The sequence below is a fragment of the Drosophila tropicalis genome, unplaced genomic scaffold, assembly GCF_018151085.1.
Source record: "Drosophila tropicalis isolate 14030-0801.00 unplaced genomic scaffold, ASM1815108v1 contig_859, whole genome shotgun sequence".
Taxonomy (NCBI): domain Eukaryota; kingdom Metazoa; phylum Arthropoda; class Insecta; order Diptera; family Drosophilidae; genus Drosophila; species Drosophila tropicalis.
In genome coordinates, this window is record NW_027173353.1 from 12,752,865 (window position 1) to 12,769,282 (window position 16,418).

The 16,418-nt window shown below is 38.4% G+C and overlaps 2 protein-coding genes across 4 annotated transcripts; one reads left to right on the forward strand and one right to left on the reverse strand.

Annotated features, from left to right (window-relative positions):
- The first annotated feature begins 429 nt into the window (after positions 1 to 429).
- Positions 430 to 3,365, forward strand: LOC137582800 (uncharacterized). The gene is made up of 5 exons (XM_068297494.1): positions 430 to 502; positions 1,703 to 1,760; positions 2,301 to 2,875; positions 2,939 to 3,163; positions 3,234 to 3,365. The coding sequence occupies exons 3-5, from the start codon at positions 2,312 to 2,314 to the stop codon at positions 3,297 to 3,299; spliced, it is 855 nt and encodes a 284-aa protein (XP_068153595.1). The 5' UTR covers positions 430 to 502; positions 1,703 to 1,760; positions 2,301 to 2,311; the 3' UTR covers positions 3,300 to 3,365.
- Positions 3,366 to 3,407: 42 nt separating this feature from the next.
- Asator (tau-tubulin kinase asator) lies at positions 3,408 to 12,759 on the reverse strand. Of its 3 annotated transcripts, none has more exons than XM_068296922.1 (14): positions 12,578 to 12,755; positions 11,004 to 11,499; positions 10,560 to 10,925; positions 10,098 to 10,487; positions 9,830 to 10,033; positions 9,516 to 9,584; positions 9,137 to 9,454; positions 8,247 to 9,068; positions 7,883 to 8,001; positions 7,430 to 7,574; positions 6,645 to 7,092; positions 5,940 to 6,572; positions 5,053 to 5,152; positions 3,408 to 4,982 (listed from the first exon to the last, which is right to left on the reverse strand). In XM_068296922.1, the coding sequence occupies exons 1-14, from the start codon at positions 12,598 to 12,600 to the stop codon at positions 4,733 to 4,735; spliced, it is 4,383 nt and encodes a 1,460-aa protein (XP_068153023.1). In that variant the 5' UTR covers positions 12,601 to 12,755; the 3' UTR covers positions 3,408 to 4,732. The 3 variants fall into 3 exon arrangements, with proteins under 3 accessions (XP_068153023.1, XP_068153025.1, XP_068153024.1); XM_068296923.1 differs by having other exon boundaries at positions 4,805 to 4,982; positions 5,057 to 5,152; positions 12,578 to 12,759; XM_068296924.1 differs by lacking the exons at positions 7,430 to 7,574; positions 7,883 to 8,001 and having other exon boundaries at positions 12,578 to 12,757.
- Between the last annotated feature and the right edge of the window lie 3,659 nt (positions 12,760 to 16,418).

The following is a 16,418-nucleotide window of genomic DNA, read 5'->3' on the forward strand; positions in this document are numbered from 1 at the left end:
TTGTTAAAAATAGTACAAACAAAAGATTCAAAAAGCATGCGTATTCAAGTATCCGAAATTTGGCTTTTGGCAAAACTAACTCAACAATTTGACAGTTTTAAGGTAGTGCTCGTGGATTTTTTTCCTTTCGTTTAATACCAAATTTATGTAGTTTAAGCGCGTTTTTGGCCCGAGTAACTTAAGTAAATATTTACCATAATTCTTTTTATTTCCTTTCGATAGGGCCTGATTTTTCATTACTTCTTTTCTTCGACCCTGCTTCTCAAAAAAATTGTTGTATCCCATTATTCCAACCGCCTGAAAACCCTAACACCTACATCGACTATCGATATCGATCGATGCCAATCGATATCCCCAACTGCGGCCACAATTTTTTTAACAGTTTAAAAAATGTTGTTGGTCCGTTAAGCAAAGTGTTTATAAGAATAACGGTGCTTATTTTATTAACTAAAAGTAAATACTAATTGTGTTCGCCTGTTGCCCGTAATTTGTGACTTAATCGGTAATTGACTAGAAATATTTATAAATGCGCTTTCTCTATGGACTTGAAATTAAATATTTCTACCTTGAGTTTAGGTTTTAAAAGAATTAGAATTCCAAACTTAAGTTTTAACCTCCATAACGCTGCTGCTACGTTGTAATAAACAAAATGCTGCTAATTTTGTCGAGTTTTGGTGTGCATTCATACAAGTATACACATGTTTGTACATACATACATATAGACAGACAGACATGACTATTAGATAAGTATTGCTAATTAATTTGAAAATTTGTTAAATTGCGCCCACGCTTTGTCGTACGTGGTAAATGCAAGAATACCCTTTCAATGAAAAATAAATAAACGTGAACAAACTAACGTAGCGATTTGGTATTTTATTTGTCGATTCCCTTTCCGAAAGTCTCTGATTCAAATAAATACATGTACTCAATTAATGCAAGGGCAACAATTCATTTTATCTCCATGCTATCTTCAATATGGGTACAAACATATACATATATTTATACATACATATATATAAATTTATATATGACTACATTTGTATATAAAATAATACCCTTGCCACAAAGGTATACTAATTATGAACACAAGTATGTATTTGAGAATGTCCGTTAATAACAAGTAACTAATTTACTTTAAATCGATTGTCAGGCTAAAAAGTAATTCTATTTAATAATGATATATACATAGATAGGTTTGCGTCTAAATTACTATATCCCTACTCTATTTTCCATCTTTCATATGCTTATGAAGATACAAAATTTATTAAAGACAATTTTATTGAAGGGTATCCTTTTCTAAAATGACATTCAGTTAGTATTGATCGGAAACTAACTAAGTTTTGTACATCTTTTTTTACCCACACAGTCAAATTAAAAACTTAAGAGTATACAAAGTTCTGCATAAAGATGTGGGCATTACCCTCTGTTTATTTATTTGTGTTTACAGTATACGCAATATTTTATCTATTCCGGAGACAGTGGCCAGAATACCACTGTAATCTCCGGTTTTTTTTCCAAAGTTTATAAATTTTATAATGAATTTATGTGATTGTCGTGAGACCATATGAACTTCTTCCTAAATTGCTTGCCAACTTTTCCAATTTTTAACTTGTTACTATAAGGACATTAATGTGCTAAGAATAAATTTAACAAACTTTAATTATATAAGACATTTGAATCTAATTTTTATTATCTATTTCAGCTGTGAAAATTTTGCATCGAAATTAAGGAAAAGACGATCAGCTTTACTAAATCAAAAAGTAAGTAACAGGCAAAACCGAAGTTTTTAACCTTCATAACTTTTGCGAGTTAACACCACAGATATTCAGACCATGCTGATTCGCTTTTTTCATTTAACACAATTATTCGCCATCAACTGCTTCAAATCAACAATTTTGGTAGATTCAGACGTTGGAGGAAATTTATTTATAAAATTTATATTTTAGCCAAAAGTGTCAGGCCACATACAATCTTAATGAACAATCTTCGTCTTTCTGCTCACTCTTCTGTCTGTCATGACCAATATATCCTATAGCTCATCATTATATAGACTTTTACCAATAGTTTCGATATTTTTTAAACAATTGTCATAAAATTTAAAACTTACTTACACAAAGTTAATCAAGATCGGACGAGATCATATAGTTTTCATAGAAACGATCGCTTTAAAACATTGGCATTATATTCTTATTAAAGACTGCTTAGGTCAGTGCTAAGTAAAACGCTCCAAAAAAAAAGTTGAGTTTGATAAATATTATAAAAGGCGTGACTAATTGTAAGTCTTCAAAATGGTGTTGCAGATACACAGATAATGACTTCGGAACCTTGTGATAGTCGCATCTCTGAAAGATCTGAAGATCTGCGTACAAACTCCTGCGGCAGTCTGTATGCCAATTGCAATTGCAACTCTGGACAAAATCAATCATTGGACAAAGTCAGCTACGATTGGAATCGATTAAGGGTAAGCGTAAGTGATGCGGAAACAATGGCTTTGACAAGGACCTTCACAAACACGAATCGTTCTCCAAAGCATCAGCTGCAGTTCAGATCAAGACCGCGACGAGAACACAATTCATTTTCGCATCCTGATACTGATGTTGTATTTACAAAGCTGTCTGCTATACGGCCCGAGGCAATGCCAAGCCAGGATTGGGATGGCGAACTAAGAATCCGACTCTCGCCGCAATCCGATATACAAAAGAAAACTTTAAAAACAGATTTCGAACTATCGCCATCCCAGGGACATAACAAGATTGAGAGAGCTCAACAGTTCTTTGCTCAAAGTGGCATTCTAGGGCCAACCAACTTCAGAGATTCAAGCGACCTGATCAGAAAGACATCGAGAATTCACACAGATCCAATAGTTAGGGAACAGGTGAGCTTTAATTATCGACATTAATTTACTTTGGCGTACTAAAAAAAATGTTGCATTCCCCAGATTAGGAAAACTTCGCTCTGCCTGCGCTCAAAGGTCTCAGTTGCGGCAGAAAAGTCACCATTAAATGTAATTGGTTCTTGGCCGTCGCACGAGAGCACAAATAGAAAAAGCGATGATCCTGACATACTTACCAATCTTCAGGAGCAAGTCTACACCTTGAGAGATGTTATAGAGCATGGAGAGACTAAAATCATAATGCTGCGCACAGAAATCAGCAAAATGAAGGCAAGCTTCTGTTAAACAAGTATTTAATTTCCATTTGAACCAGAACCTTATATTGCAGAGGATACTCCAGGAAATGACACAGTCTCATGCTCTATGCTTGTTTTGTCAACCGGAAGTTGAATTCATCGATTCCTAATAATTTTTAATAAATGATATGTTTATTGCCTTGGATTGGTCGTCCATGCAATTCACATATGTATAACTCGTCTGATTTATTTCGTTATTTTTCGCTTAGACAAATCGATTAAGTTAGAATTATTATTACACTTTATTGAGGTTAATTTGTTCTATTACAATTGGGATAGTAGCGTACATATATACAGAAAGTTAAATGAAATAATCCTTATATATAAGCAGTGGCGGATCTCAATCATCTCGTGTTTTGTTACCTCAATCTACTTAGATTCTCAGTAAAATACGTCTTTTGATGTTCAATGTTCTATCCTCCCAACGTACATGTTCTCTCATTAATCCGCCACCGTGTATATGCGAATATACATCTCGTTGCAATAAAATATTTGCAGAAAAAACTTAACTTCATTAGAAAGCACTTTGTATAATGTGTAAGCATTTCACGCTCGACGGTCATTACAGAATCAACTTATTAATTCATATATCAATTTAGATTCAGATTTAATTTAACCTAAGCTAGGGAATGCTTCCGAAACCAATTTTGGTTTTTATGTCGCTTCTGTTGGCTCAGAAAAAATGCTGAAAAGCATCAACTCGTTCTTATTTTGATTTTTTCGAAATTTGAAAGCTGACTCAAAGTCTGTATATGAGGTCGATTGATGTTAGAATGCCCACCAGGAACTTTTAGCGGGACATTGGGTATGGATTTTAATTCTGTGGCCAGGATTTCCGATTTCGAAAACCAATTGCGAGCCTTCATTAAAATGATTTTGCTATATGCTATCGTGCCGAACTTCAAAGACATTTGATGAACCGAAAATTGGTTCGTTATCATTCCCTGATGTAACCACAAGTTTGCCGATAATATAGCACCCTTGAACAAACATACAACTAGCTAACTGAAAATTGCATATATGCTAGTATTTGATTTTCTTTTATAGTTGTATTAATTAATAATTCATATTTACCTAAAGCCCTTGCAAGCCTCCATATTATTTTAGTTAAGACACCGTTACGTGCTTGATTGGGATTAAGATTAGAGTACTATGTGGGTAATAGGGACAGGAGTCGCCGTCATTTTACTCAGTAGGTGTGAATGTGACTATTAGCGAAGTAAATGACATATCGGATATAAGTAAGTGTTCTCTCTAATTATTATTTTATTTCGGTCCACTAAAATTCTAGATTTGGTGGAATTTGCGTTACCACTTGAAGTTTCCATCAGTCCCTTTAACTTTACGAACTCTTTGAAACTTTGAAAACTGGTTTTATGAACTAGTTTATGCGGAGATATTCTCGAAATAGCGATATTATCCCTCCTTCCTTCACATGGAAAACTAATCAGTTACATTTTGCCCTTTTCATTTTACACATCCAATATTGCTTTTACCTATCATAACCATATGATGACTTGCGTAAGTTAATCTTCAAATTTAATTATTCTATGTTATGCCTATATCGTCGTAGGCGTGCACTGTTTTCGATTTTTGGATCACCAGGAGGAGGTGAGATTGAGATATCGCTTCTAGCTTGTGGCTCTGCAGCATTCTCATTCCATGGAAAATTGTTAGAGTTTGTGTCTTCGCCTTGTTTCGCTACTCCCGATTCCTTGACACCATGACCTTCGCTCATGTCAACCGAATGATCCTCGAAATGTCCTAGCATTGTTGTAGGAATGCCGCGAGACCTATATGTAGAATGTGTAAAAGACATTTTATTAGTAGTTATTCAAATTTAATAATACCATCTGAACGTACCGACTCGAAGTGCGTGATCGAGGTCGCTGAAATCTCAATTGCAATTGAGCTGGGTCTGTCACGTACTTTCCTTCAGAAGACTCCCGACGTCGACGTAAACCTGAGTTGGGAATTATATTAAAATTTTCAGTTTTAAGTCCCATACAAAAGGGATATATTTCATTTGGACACATAATTCGTCATGACTATTTATGTTATATTTGCTGTATCAATTTACTTTTTATAGGAAGATAATAGATTGCTTGGCAGTGAAACTAAATAACTAGTCTACGTGGTTAAGGGCCTTGATTCGGGTTGCCAAGAAGCGAAAGTTAAACAAAAGATTATAATTGTCAAAATCTTAAAGGTAACTTTGAATGCAAAATTTCAATAGTGGGTACATACACATAAATAATATTTACAATATTATGTTTATATACAACGAAATGTTTAAAAATCAACGAAATGTACATCAATTGTACCAAAAGCATGAGTTTTAGTTTTGATATTTTGTTTTTCCTTAATGAAGATCATTAGTGTAACGTAATAAAGTATAAGTAAAAATACAAAATTAAAATTCAGAATAATTTCTAAATTTCTTTGAAAGGCTTTTCAACATTATTTTTGAATTACTTTTTGGAGGAATTTTGAACTTTGTAACTTAAAAAATGTAGTATTTCAATATGTGTTTCTACAAAACACCATAGAAAGTTTTGATCAGAAATATTTGGATTAAAACAAAAACTTTTGGTTAATGGAACTTAATAATTGGGAAAATTAACTAGAAACGAATTATTTTCAATCTGACATGAGATCAAAATGAATATCTTTATTATATTAGCTGATCGGTTCTAGTTTATGGATCTGTTTTGTTAAGTTTAAACTTGGATGCATGTGTTACAACAAACCTGGTGTCAAGTCCGTCATATTTGGAGGATTCGGCAAAGCACCAGAACATAGGACATTGCGTATGGGGCTGGTAACAGGATCCACTATAGAGCTGGGAGAATCGTGTGAGGCATGCTGATCGAGTTTAGTTTGAGGTTGCGGTTGCAGTGCTGATGCACCTGTTGCACATGTATGGTCGACTCCCACACCAGCCCAAGATGCACACTTGGACTGCCGCGTGTTAGAAGTAAGTACTGGGATCTTACTAGGCGCCGCAAGAGATAAATCACATCCACAAGTATTGCTACCACCTACAGTTCCATTGGAATCACCTGATCTGGGTACCGTCCTCTGCTCAGGATCGGCATCGTTCCTGCTGCCATTCACGTTGGCATCATAACAGCTAGCCTCATTCGGCGTGTCTGGAGTAGGAGTCTCCTTGTTAGTTGGTGTGGCACAATTCTTAATTGTGTTTGGAGAGGAAGCTTTGTCATCACAGTTAATTGGCACCGCTTTACCACTTTTAAGAGGACCTGTCTCTAATTCCGGCCCTTGAACTTTGTCAGCTATTTCTTGGCTAGTAAGTGTGAGAACAGCGCTGGGCGTCGTTTTAACAGCATCGTAGTATTCTGATTCCTCAAGATGCGAGTTTTCTGCGTCAAATGAAATAATTCCAGAAGCGTTATAATTAAAAGGGATACAAGCTCTTTTGGTAGTTGGCTTACCTTTGGGAATGACACGAATTTCAAGTCGCCCGCTAACACAGCCGTCATTCTCTTTCTCTGCACCAGCGTCGACCTGTGGTGGTAAATGGCTTCGCTGACAAGATGTGGTTTGAACGCACCAAGGCCTGGCTATTCCATCGGTATCATGCAGACGCGGCGGCTGTGGCTGTGGTTGTTCATCAAAGAGGTCAGTCATGGAAACATTTGGAAGGCTGTTGCGATGTTTGCACATGTGCTGGCTTTCATTCGGCAAATGTGATGGGAACTCCACCTGCATATGACTAGGGGCCTCCTTGTACAACGATGATGGAACTCGAGGCTCTGAAGTCACGACAACTTCAGACTCGGCAGTGCCGGAAACAACCTTTGCACTCGCTACCGCAAGTGGTGCGATTTCGGAGTAAGATTCCCGAACACAAACATTTCGGACTATATCCATACGATAAACCTAAAAAAAGAGATAATGCAAATGAACCAGACAGTTAACAAAATGTATTAGAATATAGTTTTCCTGATACGAGTCGATTACAAAGAGTGTATTAATTATTTCGATTCATAAGAATCCACATTGACCTAGCTGAGCCGTTAGTGGATACAGGGACATGCACTCAGATGTATTGAGAGCAGTTGCACTAATGATTTGAATGCTTAAAATGTCCCCAAATACAAAAATTAGCTGGTACACATGCAAGTATTTTCAAAATACATAGGAAAAGAGGTATATATAGGATGTAGATGTAGAACTTAGTATGGCTAATTGTATGAATAATTTACAAAATGCTTACTGTTTCGTCGAATGCTGCTTGTTGCACAGCCGGTGGCTCTAGATCTTTGCGTAATACATTACCCATTGCTGGCTCAGACCAGCAGTGTGGTATAGAGATTTGCAAGGTGTCGTAGTTTTCGATGCCGGCTATGTTAAGGGTGTATCTATGGTAAGGGATATATAATATACATATATACACATATTGCATACAGACTCCCACTTATGTAGGCTTAAGACTAAATAGACATACAAGTTCATTCATTAGGTTCACATACAAAAATGTACTTGCACCGTCGGTAATGACTATTTGGCTAAGGAATTTAATTTACATTCTGATACAGGGAATACAACGATACTCGACGGCAATTAAACATTATTTTAATTGCTATATAAAAGCGAAAATGTGCTCGCTTGCATTCCCTGATATCAGACGTTGGAGATTTGACATGAGTACTAGGCCGGCAGCACTTACCTCTTTCCCCTATCCCTCTCAACTGCGGCTGGCTGTGACTTTTTTGACTGGCTGTGGCTATAGTCAGCAATTTGTACGTCCGCGTCCGTTTTATGGATTTGCTCCAGATTGGGCTGCGACTGTGTGGCGAGAGGTATATAGGTGGGGTATACTTTACATGTGTTCATTGTAAAAATGTTCAATCTCTACACTCGGGAATGGGATGCGCGCAGATGGTGGATATTAGCTAAGGCACAAGGGCACTATTTCTGTTATTACTGTTATAGGTGGACATTTTAAGCACACATCGTTAGTTCAAGCTCGCTCTGAGAGCTACTACCTGAGCCCTGTTCAACCGAAAATGGTTTTACCCAGCCCCATTTACCTGTGGCTCACGGTTCCATTCATTGTCTGTTGTGTCCTCGGAGTCATCAAACTGGCTTTTCCATTGAGACGCTAGTGTGAGAGCCCCGCCGCCTTTTGTTACCTGTTGAAGAGCTGACACGTTCTCATCGTCGATTAACGCGAATTGGGTGACCGAGTGGTCTCCCGCAACGCTGCTTCTGGCAGTGTTGCTTCCAGTTCCAGTTCCTGTTCCAGTGGTGTTGATACGTTGAATCGACCCTGAACCCATACCGGAAGAAGAGGGCCTCAAATTTGTGGATGTCGCCGAGCGCCGATTGGCTGGTGGCACACCAACTATTCCGTAAACACCCTGATTACGCTGGCTGCTCGTGACAGCTGCTTTTGGCGTTGAACCACTGGTTGCAGCATTTCCTCCTGTAATTGCTTCAAAAACTCGAGTCCGTGTTTCCTGGTCCTGCGACTCGGGAGCATGTTGGCCTTGGTTTACAATGCTTCCACCAGCTACTGTCAGATCGTGCACACTCATTGGTGGAGCGGTAAGAACGCGAAGACGGCCATATGTTGACTTTGGCTCATCTGCAGATCGCTTGCCGTCAGCGTTCTTTTCTACACCCGACTGTTGTGCCTTACCCTCGATATTAGCTGCTGCCGCTGAATTCGTCCGTTTTGCCTGCTGCTGCTGATCATTACCAACCTGAGACCCGTTGCTAGCACCGCTACCGTCCACTGGCCCATTGGCCTTTGCATCATTTTCCAGACTTACTGGTGGGGCAAGGTCGATGTCTGTTTGTAATTTCGTTGGAAGGGTTGCCAAAATAACCTTGTCCTCCGCATGCGGATACTGCAGAAGAGTTGTCATTGATTAATCGAGTCCGTGTGGATTCGGAGATTTTGGTGAACCTGACTTACATAAACTGGAGCCGAATTATTTTGATTAGAGATGGACAACGAACCTGTACCTACGTGAGGCTGGCATTTTTTGGTATGGATCGCAGTGTGTCCATGCAAGGATTTTATTTGGCCAACAATGGCTGCAGGATTCTCGTGATTTGATTTAATCAATGCACTGGGCAGATTCGGATTGGCGGCGGCTAGTTGATGCTCAGCCAAAGTCTTTGGTAGGGGATTTTGATTTATGCCCGAATTAACGTTTTGCAGCACACTATCAGCAGGGACTCGACTCTGACCCTGCGGGGATGGCGCGGTTGCATTACAGTTTTTGTCAACCTAAGGCAAAAATACAACCAGTGTGAAATAATATGTTTATATATAATAAATGGATGTTTACCTTTTCCTTTATATGAAGCGGTTCTGTTGATGCCATCTGAGCGGTATCCATGTCCGTGCGTTTCCGTATCTATTGAAACAATGTAATATTATAAAATATTGTACATATTTTCAAGTTTGCATTGCGACAAAAGATTAATCAAGGTACACCAAACGATTTTAACAAATCCAAAGAAGATTTTGTTTCTTTTTAGTGTGACAATATTGATTCGACTAGAAATATTAAATCTAAATAGCGATTCATAGCTACTCTCAACAGTAAATGAAATTCGAAAAAAGGGAGCACTCTTTAGGATTGCTATAGGAAAAACTTACGAATTCAGTGCCGCTTGCATTAGAAGCTGCCACTGTCATTTGCGTTATGTTTCCATGCATATACTCGTTCTTAACGGGAACAGCGGCATTGACAGCTGCATTAATGTTGCCAATGGCTGAAGTGTCGACCTTTTCCCAATCATACGGATCAGATTCCTTGACTCCGCGTCGCTTCATACAACGTTCGAACAGGCCGATTAACATCTACATCAAACATAAATAATGTAATGTAATCTCTTTACTCTGTGAAATCCTAGTTTAAACTTACGGCATAGTCCGGTCTATCCGCATACGTGAGTGACTGTATGTGTTCCAAAAACTGCTTGAGGTCCGATGGCAAATGTTTCAACAGTATTCTATGGTCGTACTTCTCTTTGGTCAGACCCACTTGCTCCTTGTCTTTTATTTTACGCCATGGTAATTGACCATTGACAAATTCAACGAGCATATAGAATAGAGACCAGAGATCATCGTGGCGACCCATCTCCCGGTTGCGATGTGCGTTGATCGAGGCATATCGTACAGTGCCACGGAATCCAGCCGCCGCCCTCGGACAACGCACTTCGCCAGTGCCCGTCGTATATTGACGAGCCAGCCCGAAGTCGAGCATATAGACCCGCCGGCAGTTATAGGGCAAGCGTCCCACGGAAAAGTTGCTCTGTAAAGCACACAATATTGCAATGGATAAGACGCATTGAATAATGGCGAATCGTATTCGTAGATAGCTTACCGGCTTGATGTCGCGATGGAGAAAACCCACCGAATGTATCGACTCGATTGCTTTGAGTATCTGTAAGCCTAACCTAAGAGTTGTACTAAGAGAAAATGCACCACGTGGCTGAGCTCTCCTGAGTTCGGCCAAATTCTTCCCCTGGAGCTGCATCACCACATAGTTAAATCGATCGTTGCGGCCGCATCCAATGAATCGGCATACATGCTCCTTGCCTTGAAGCTTTTTCAGGACGGCTACCTCCATTTTGAGCACTTGTTTCGGTTGACGAGCCGATTCCACTTTGAGTGCAACTTGCTCGCGAGTGATGAGATCCTGACCCTCGTAGATTTCGCCAAAGCCGCCACCTCCAATTTTGCGGACAACCTAAAGTCAGAAGAGAAAAAATGAGTAAAGTCTACAAGTATGTGTGGGATGCTAGCCGTGGTTAAGATGTGCACGAACCTTCCAGCGCTCCTTCACCACATGTCCTGGCTGCAACAGGTCCTCTGACGTCATTTTGCCAGGGTCCTTCTGCCCAGCAGCAACGTTGCTGTTTTTTTCTATGGTGATGGGCGGTCCAGGGGCTGCCGTTTTGGTTCCTAATGTTGCTGCTGCTGCTTCTACTCCTGTTCCGACTCCTGCTACAGTTCCTACAACTCCTGCTCCTGGACTTGCGGCGGATGGCACTTTAAATGTCACTCGACTGCGCACACCTAAACGATTGTGTTTCGCCGGCAACGTCGCTGAACGCTGCAGTGCATTTAATGGATATCGATGTTCTTCCGAAGTCTCAGCTTCACCCGCACCCGTTCCAGTACGAAATTGTTGCAATATGGGAGCGGGGGTTGCAGGGGGCGGATGCAGTCGTAGAAGATGAAGATTAGCGTTAGAGCTTATATATTGCTCCTGCTCCTGTTTCGTGTGCCGATCCCGCAGACCAGCCACATTTTCATCATTTCTAAAACGAAAGAGTACCGCAATATGTAGAACATAGTTTTAAAAAGATAAAACCAAAACAAAACGAAGATAAACTAACGAGCGCTGTTATCCCAGCTGCTCGATCTCGTCAGAGATGAGCGCGAGTGCAGTAGTCACTGTGATAGCGATGTGACATACGTATGAGCAAACGGTGACTTATATTTCACATTCGCAGAATCACAATCAAAGTGAGATGAAAAATTGATCTTCAAAGAACTTGGAAAATATTATAACACATTGATTTTTCTTTTTATGTAGGTTTTAGGTCCGAGATCGAATTTGGTTTTCACACACTGGCACTCACAGACACAAATACAAGTGTGTATAGATTTCCTGATGATCTCATGCATTTGTACAAAGACATTTATGTACATATATACAATACAGAAGTTGTTCCTTTTCAAATAAGATATATTCTTCTTGTTATATTTTAATTTTTGCATATAGTTTGCCCGTTTGCTCAAACAAGGCCATTGAAATATTTGGAGTCCACGTAACGCTAATAATACCTTATGTATAACAAGACTTGGAAAATATTCCAACGAAAACGGATTTCTTCAACCCTTTCGGTGTGTCCTTTGGACAAAGGTGCAAGCGTTAACTATCCCGTGTTACCAGTTGGCTCAATTTTACTATTAACACTATATTATTATTGACAAAACTGGGAGTTGCTGTAGTTTTTTAATTACAAATATCTACGGATATAAAAATCTTGTCGTATCGATTGCCAAGCTTTTCTTTCCAGAAAAGGAAAGGCAAAGCTCTTTTTTGAGCCTGAGCTTTCCAACCCGAGCTGACGCTTGCGCAAAGCAATTTTACACAGGTGAAATCTGTTATCTGTGTAAATTGTGTAAAAACAGCAGTTTACATTACATTTGTTCATCAATTTTTCCAGAGTTATCGGAATGCCAGATGTGTGTTTACAGGATAACACTAGTTATCGATAGTCCTCATTATTTTGGTATATCACCTGTTAATTTGATTCATTTTCTTCTTTTCCCCAGACAGGAGGGAAATTGTTTTTATCAAAACGGCCAGTTGTAATATAAGTTACTTACTTGTGGGTATCCTGTAAATGCATGTTTTCTGTTTTGTTTGGTTGACTTTCACTTTCACCTTCTCTAATTAATAATAGCCATTTTTGTATATATTTGTATCAAATTTTTTGAGATTACTGATCTAGCATCGCAAAGAATTTCATTGTTATTCCATTACACATATGTATGTACATATGTATATTTTCAATATGTATGTTTTTATTTTTCTCAGGTAAGTGTGGGACGGGTTTTGTAATATATGTATTTATTTATTTAGATTTCGATCAGCCGGAGTCATCATCGTCACCTTTATTCGTATTAACTAGAAAAGCTTCTGTGTGTGTGATGAGCTATTTTTAAAATATACATATTTTTGTCGATTTAATTATAGAGAAGAGTTCACCGAAAACTTTTACCAAGCATCTTTGAGAGATAGCCGACACGTGACACAATTTTGACATTTGCTCGTTTGTATGTAAGTCCAAATTTGTTTTGATATCTTATCGATCAGATATGAAAATAAAAAGCATTAGCAATCACGATCGGGATCGGAATCGGGATCTTTTCATACATGTGTACACACGAGCAAGTCCGAGCGATACGTAAACTGTTCTAATTATAATTAAAATACATATGAAAGTATGTATGTTTGTCTACATTTAGGATTTGAAACACAAAAGACAGCCGCTGACGATTTTCTTTTTGGAAGGTGTAGATTAAATCTATAGTACGATCCACCGGGCGGAGCTTTCACGTTATGCGAGGTTTTTCACTGAAATCTCTGTACTATACTGAAGCGCTTTCAACATTGTCGGAAAATTGCTCTTGACCCGAGGGAAAACTTTCAGAACGCTCGTTTCGAATCGTGTCGAAGAAACTACAAAAGCTAAAACTACCAATGAGTGGGAGGAAGCTTTATTTTCGTAAAAGATTGTATTGGAATGCTGATGGATGCAAAGAAAAGGCACAGGGCTGTGGTTGACTCACCTTCTTTTCACCTATGCTTAATATCCTTCATCAAATGGAGACAAAAGGTTATTCGATGAAACAATTATGTCACGGCATCAATACTGTCAGCTAACTAACTAGTTTAAACATAAATTTTCATCACGTCATGGAACACATCAGGATTCGTGGCACAAATTGTAAACACATTACTGAGACAAGGATATTTCAAAAAAGTTCCTATTTATGGAATCAGGAATAAGGAATAGGAATAGATTTGTATTGTGGAATTCTTTGGGAAGGAGCATTCACATCAGTCGCAAGGAGCTCCATTTCCTTTCAGCTAACTAAACTTTGAAGTATGCCGTTAACGCCCAAAGTCTCCAGTATCCTTTTACTCCAATAGAGCAAAACAATAACCTTCTAAATCCCCAGTATTCAAAATATGAATGTTGATAATGATTTTCAAAACCAGAGGGCCGGGGCTAACTTCGACCGCGTTAAAGTTTGTATACCCTTGCAACTTTTTTGGTAACTCTTTCCTTACCTATTAGCCATCAATGTGGAAGAACGTTTTATCTAAAAAGGCTTATGTTTGCGAAAGAATGGCCTACAATCATAGGAAATAACGAAGATATTGATCAAATTCACTGTTTTCCACCGATCGTTCCTATGGGAGCTATATGATATGATCACCCGATCTTTATCAAATTCGACACAGTCGTTAACAGATATATTAAATTAAGAAATGTTTAATTTGAAAACAATCACGTTAAAAGTAACGAAGTTATTTACGAAAGTCACTGTTTTCGCCCGATGATATAGTCATCCGATCTTGATCAAATTTGGCACAGTCGTTTATAAGCGTTATAAACTTTCTAATATTAAGTTTCACGATAATAACAAAAAATAACGAAGTTATTGAGAAAAGTCACTGTTCGTGACTTTGGGGTATTAGATCGTATCTCGCTTACTCGCTGGTTATTTTTAATGAAAGCTTTCGGATTTCTATGGCAAACAATTACTTTTGATAATTGAGTCTGCAATTATAAGAAACGACTGATTTCATTAGAGACACGTATTATGGCCGTGTTTAACAACAACACCCAAAATCTTACATGAATAACCTTTAATATGGTAAGTTCAATCATTGCACATGTTTTATTTGAAAATGTTTAAAAACCATAATCCAACTGAATGAAGTATCTAACCGGAATGGCGTCTGCAATCTACACAGAATGAGGAGAAATTTCGCGAAAATAGGTGTCGAAATAAATGAAAATAATAGACCTACTTTCCCACATTCCTAAACACGGAATGCTCAATTTTTTATACCATACACCCATAGGGTGAAATGGTATATTAAAGTCGCCAAAATGTATGTAACAGGCAGAAGGAAGCTTCTCCGACCCTATAAAGTATATATATTCTTGATCAGGATGAACAGCCGAGTCGATCTAGCCATGTCCGTCTGTCCGTCCGTCCGTCCGTCTAGAGCTAGAGCCACCAAATTTGGTATGTATACTCGTGTATTATGTACATATATAGAGTTAATTGGAATTTCGGCCACGCCCCCTTACGCCCCCAGGAATCACATAAAACTATTTTTCTTAAAAAGTATAACAGCTAGAGACATCAAATTTAGTTTGTATACCCGATTAGTTAGGGCGCAGAAATTAATTGTTCAAACTTTTTGCCACGCCCCCTTACGCCCCCAGGAATCACATAAAACTATTTTTCTTAAAAAGTATAACAGCTAGAGACATCAAATTTGGTTTATATACTCGTTTAGTTAGCGCGCAGAAACTAGTTGTTCAAACTTTTTGCCACGACCCCTTCCGCCCCCGGAATTTACATAAAACTGATTTCCTTAAAAACTATGACAGCTACCAACATCAAATTTGGTATGCAGACTAGTTTAATAGACGCGCAGAAACTGGCTATTTAAAAATTTTGCCACGCCCACTTCCGCCCCCGCAAATTAAACAAAACTGATTTTATCACAAACAAAGCTAAAGTCACCAAATTTAGTATGTATACTGGCTTAGTATGCGCGCAGAGAATATATATTTTCATATTTTGCCACGCCCACTTCCGCCTCCATAATTAAGAAAAAACCGATTTCCTCCTGTAGTTTTTTGACTATCGCGTTCAAATTCGGCACACTAATTAATCTTATCTATTTTTACAAAACTACCAAATTTTATTGAAATCGTACTAGAAACATGTAAAATATGCGTATGAACGTATTTTACTAAGCGGTCCACAAGGCCAGAATTGGCCGTTGGCTAGTGGCGGCGCTAGAGTGCTCGTGTGTTTGTAGAGTGAGCGAGATAGCACATAGTATGAAGCATGTAAAAACAATAGACATACATTTGGTATTCGAAATTTAAAATAATTTGTTTCACCTGGTGTATGGTATACCCGAGTCGACGAGTCGACTTACTTACTTCATTTTTTGCTTAATTTGAGCTAAAACCGAATTCGCTGCGGTCTGCAGACGGAATTTAAGCGCCCAAGCGAATCTTCTAGGATATCGCGGAAAGGTGTGACTTTTTAAAGCATTTTTGAAAGGTCTTTTAACGATCGTTTGGCAAAAATAAATTTTGGTAACTCGTTCCACAAAACATACGGATAGAGTCTTCTATGTCGCGAATGTATAAAGGAACCAGGAACTTAAAAAAAAACTGCTTGTATTTTGACCACTGCTTGAATTCTCGCTTCGTTTTCCTTGCCATCTTCGTGTTAGGACTTTCGTCGATATTTGCAGATTGAAAATCGGCATCTTTAAGTATGTGTTTTGTTAGATTTGCAGCTGTATAATGTAAACTCATAGATAAAAAACATAAAAATTGGCAACAATCTATAACTATTTCCATAAGAAGCCCGAGCATAATAGTGCAATACAATCACATTA

What these genes read in the sequence shown, in the direction of transcription:
- LOC137582800 (XM_068297494.1), top strand. Translation starts at nt 2,312, where the DNA reads ATGACTTCGGAACCTTGTGATAGTCGCATCTCTGAAAGATCTGAAGAT. An exon ending in ATCCAATAGTTAGGGAACAG is followed by an intron (nt 2,876 to 2,938) that starts GTGAGCTTTAAT and finishes TGCATTCCCCAG; the next exon opens with ATTAGGAAAACTTCGCTCTG. An exon ending in CAGAAATCAGCAAAATGAAG is followed by an intron (nt 3,164 to 3,233) that starts GCAAGCTTCTGT and finishes AGGATACTCCAG; the next exon opens with GAAATGACACAGTCTCATGC.
- Asator (XM_068296922.1), bottom strand. Translation starts at nt 12,600, where the DNA reads ATGCATTTACAGGATACCCACAA. An exon ending in CATTTACAGGATACCCACAA is followed by an intron (nt 11,500 to 12,577) that starts GTAAGTAACTTA and finishes CTTTCGTTTTAG; the next exon opens with AAATGATGAAAATGTGGCTG. An exon ending in CGGATAGACCGGACTATGCC is followed by an intron (nt 10,034 to 10,097) that starts GTAAGTTTAAAC and finishes TGTTTGATGTAG; the next exon opens with ATGTTAATCGGCCTGTTCGA.